The sequence below is a fragment of the Emiliania huxleyi genome, assembly GCF_000372725.1.
Source record: "Emiliania huxleyi CCMP1516 unplaced genomic scaffold EMIHUscaffold_3593, whole genome shotgun sequence".
Lineage (NCBI taxonomy): Eukaryota > Haptophyta > Isochrysidales > Noelaerhabdaceae > Emiliania > Emiliania huxleyi.
In genome coordinates, this window is record NW_005199277.1 from 1 (window position 1) to 1,925 (window position 1,925).

The 1,925-nt window shown below is 63.0% G+C and overlaps 1 protein-coding gene across 1 annotated transcript; it reads left to right on the forward strand.

Moving 5' to 3' along the window:
• Nucleotides 1-115: 115 nt before the first annotated feature.
• Nucleotides 116-424, forward strand: EMIHUDRAFT_78434 (hypothetical protein; the record flags this gene model as incomplete). The annotated part of the gene is made up of 1 exon (XM_005772486.1): nucleotides 116-424. The coding sequence occupies one exon, from the start codon at nucleotides 116-118 to the stop codon at nucleotides 422-424; it is 309 nt and encodes a 102-aa protein (XP_005772543.1).
• Between the last annotated feature and the right edge of the window lie 1,501 nt (nucleotides 425-1,925).

Sequence of the window (1,925 nt, forward strand, 5' to 3'; positions counted from 1 at the left end):
CACGCTGCGCATCCCGGGGCGCGTGATGCACCTCTACCCCGTCCACGGCGTGTACACCGCCGCGTGGGTGGCCGCCGACTTCCCGCCGCTGACAAGCATCGCGCTCGCACCGCACATGATCAACGACCACCGAGGCAGGGAGTACCTCGCCGCCCTGCGTGGCCTCCGCGCCGGCCGTTCCGCGCCGCGCACTCCGCCCGCGTGGGCACCCTTCCGTGACGGCGCCGCTTGCGCCGTGTGCTCGGCGCCCTTCGTCTGGGAGTCGACCTGCCGCTCGTCGGCGCAGGAGGTGTGTGCGCGCCACCACTGCCGCGCGTGCGGCCGCGTCGTCTGCGGCGCCTGCTCGGCGCACGAGGTGTGCCTGCCCGACTTTGGCATCGTCGAGCCCGTGAGGGTGTGCGACGCGTGCGCGTGGACGCTCTGAGCTCTGGAATGGCCCCTGTGCGCCGTGGTGCGGGGGTTAGTGGCAATGGTGCGGGACGAGCGGCTGCTGTCCTTTTTGTTTTTACGTGCCCGTGCTCTGATCTCTTTGTGTGCGCCCCCTCCCAGCGCTCTGGCTGAACGCAAAGGAACATAACGAAAAGCCAGGTATCAAGCTAATTTTAGCTCCGCTCGACCGCTCCGGGGCCTCCGGCCTCCTCCAGCCGTCCACGCGTCGTCTCCACCCCCCCTACGCGGCTTTAGTCAGAGCGACAGGCACCATGGGGGAGAGTTTTGGGACGAGATGGGTCGCGCAGCCTTGAGGTGGAGAGGAATGGTCGTAAGTACTGAGGCCGCCACAGAAAGAAGAGAAATCTCTCTCCCACAGTGCAGGCTAACCTCGGAATGTGACAGCAGTATGGCTGTGAACGTTCCTGCACAGCCATCTTACCTAGGGATGGCTGAGCTAGCTACAGTGCAGCCATAGCCTCCAGCCCGATGGCTGCGATACACAGAGGGCAGCCATCCTGACTAGGGATGGCTGGAAGCTCGCTGCTGCAGCCATACCGCCCGCCCCGGGGCGGGCCCTCATGGCTGAGATGTCGAGATGTAGATGAATATGACTATCTGACCGCACAGCTTTCACACCCGCGTGCCCCAGCCTTAACTAACGCGCTCCACAATAATTACTGCCAAGCACGTGTCAGCTCCCAAGCTCACGCGCAGCACGAGTGGCTCTGAGCCAAAACATCGAGCCTCACTGCTAAGTCTGTCGTGCGTCCCGCTTGCCCAAGAATTTTACCTCCCACGACACTGGGCACCGGACTGTTGTTCATCTTTCTACATACATACATACCGGACTGGCGCGCACTGGCACACAGGTACACCACGGAGCCGCCCAAAGAAATCGCTATACTTTTCTTTCTTTGTGTTAGTGCCAGAGCGCGCCAGGGCGCCAGTCCCGTGCCTAAATATCTGCGAGAGAGTTTCATGGGGGATTTCTTTCTTTTCTGAAAAGGATTTAAAGCTACTTGCGGCGCGCAATTCCTGCTCAAGTACCGCGCACCGTACCATGAGCTGCCGCTAGTGTTGTGTCTCGCGCCTTGCGGGGGGGGGAGCGGAAAGTGGAGAACCTCTTCCCAAGAGCGCCACTCTTGGAGCGCCGCCACTACCACCCAGAGCGCTGCAAGCAGCGCCGGGCAATGACGGCCTACCGCCCACCCAGCCCCCCCTCGGCACACCCCGGCAGCCAATGTGTGACGGCTCGAACCCGCTAAGCCATCCCGCAAGCGGGATGGCCCGCCACTTGAACCCGCAAGCGGGCGTACGAACCGCGAGCGGCTCGCACTCGTGACGCCATGCGTGTCTTAAGGCGGCTGCGGCGACGCGGCGGGCGGGCGCGGCATGCCGATGGCAGTGCGGACGATGCGGTTGCGATGTGTTCTGCTTCAAGATCGTGGCGGTGCTTGGCATGGATATGCACTTCTGCGATCCCAATCAGCTCA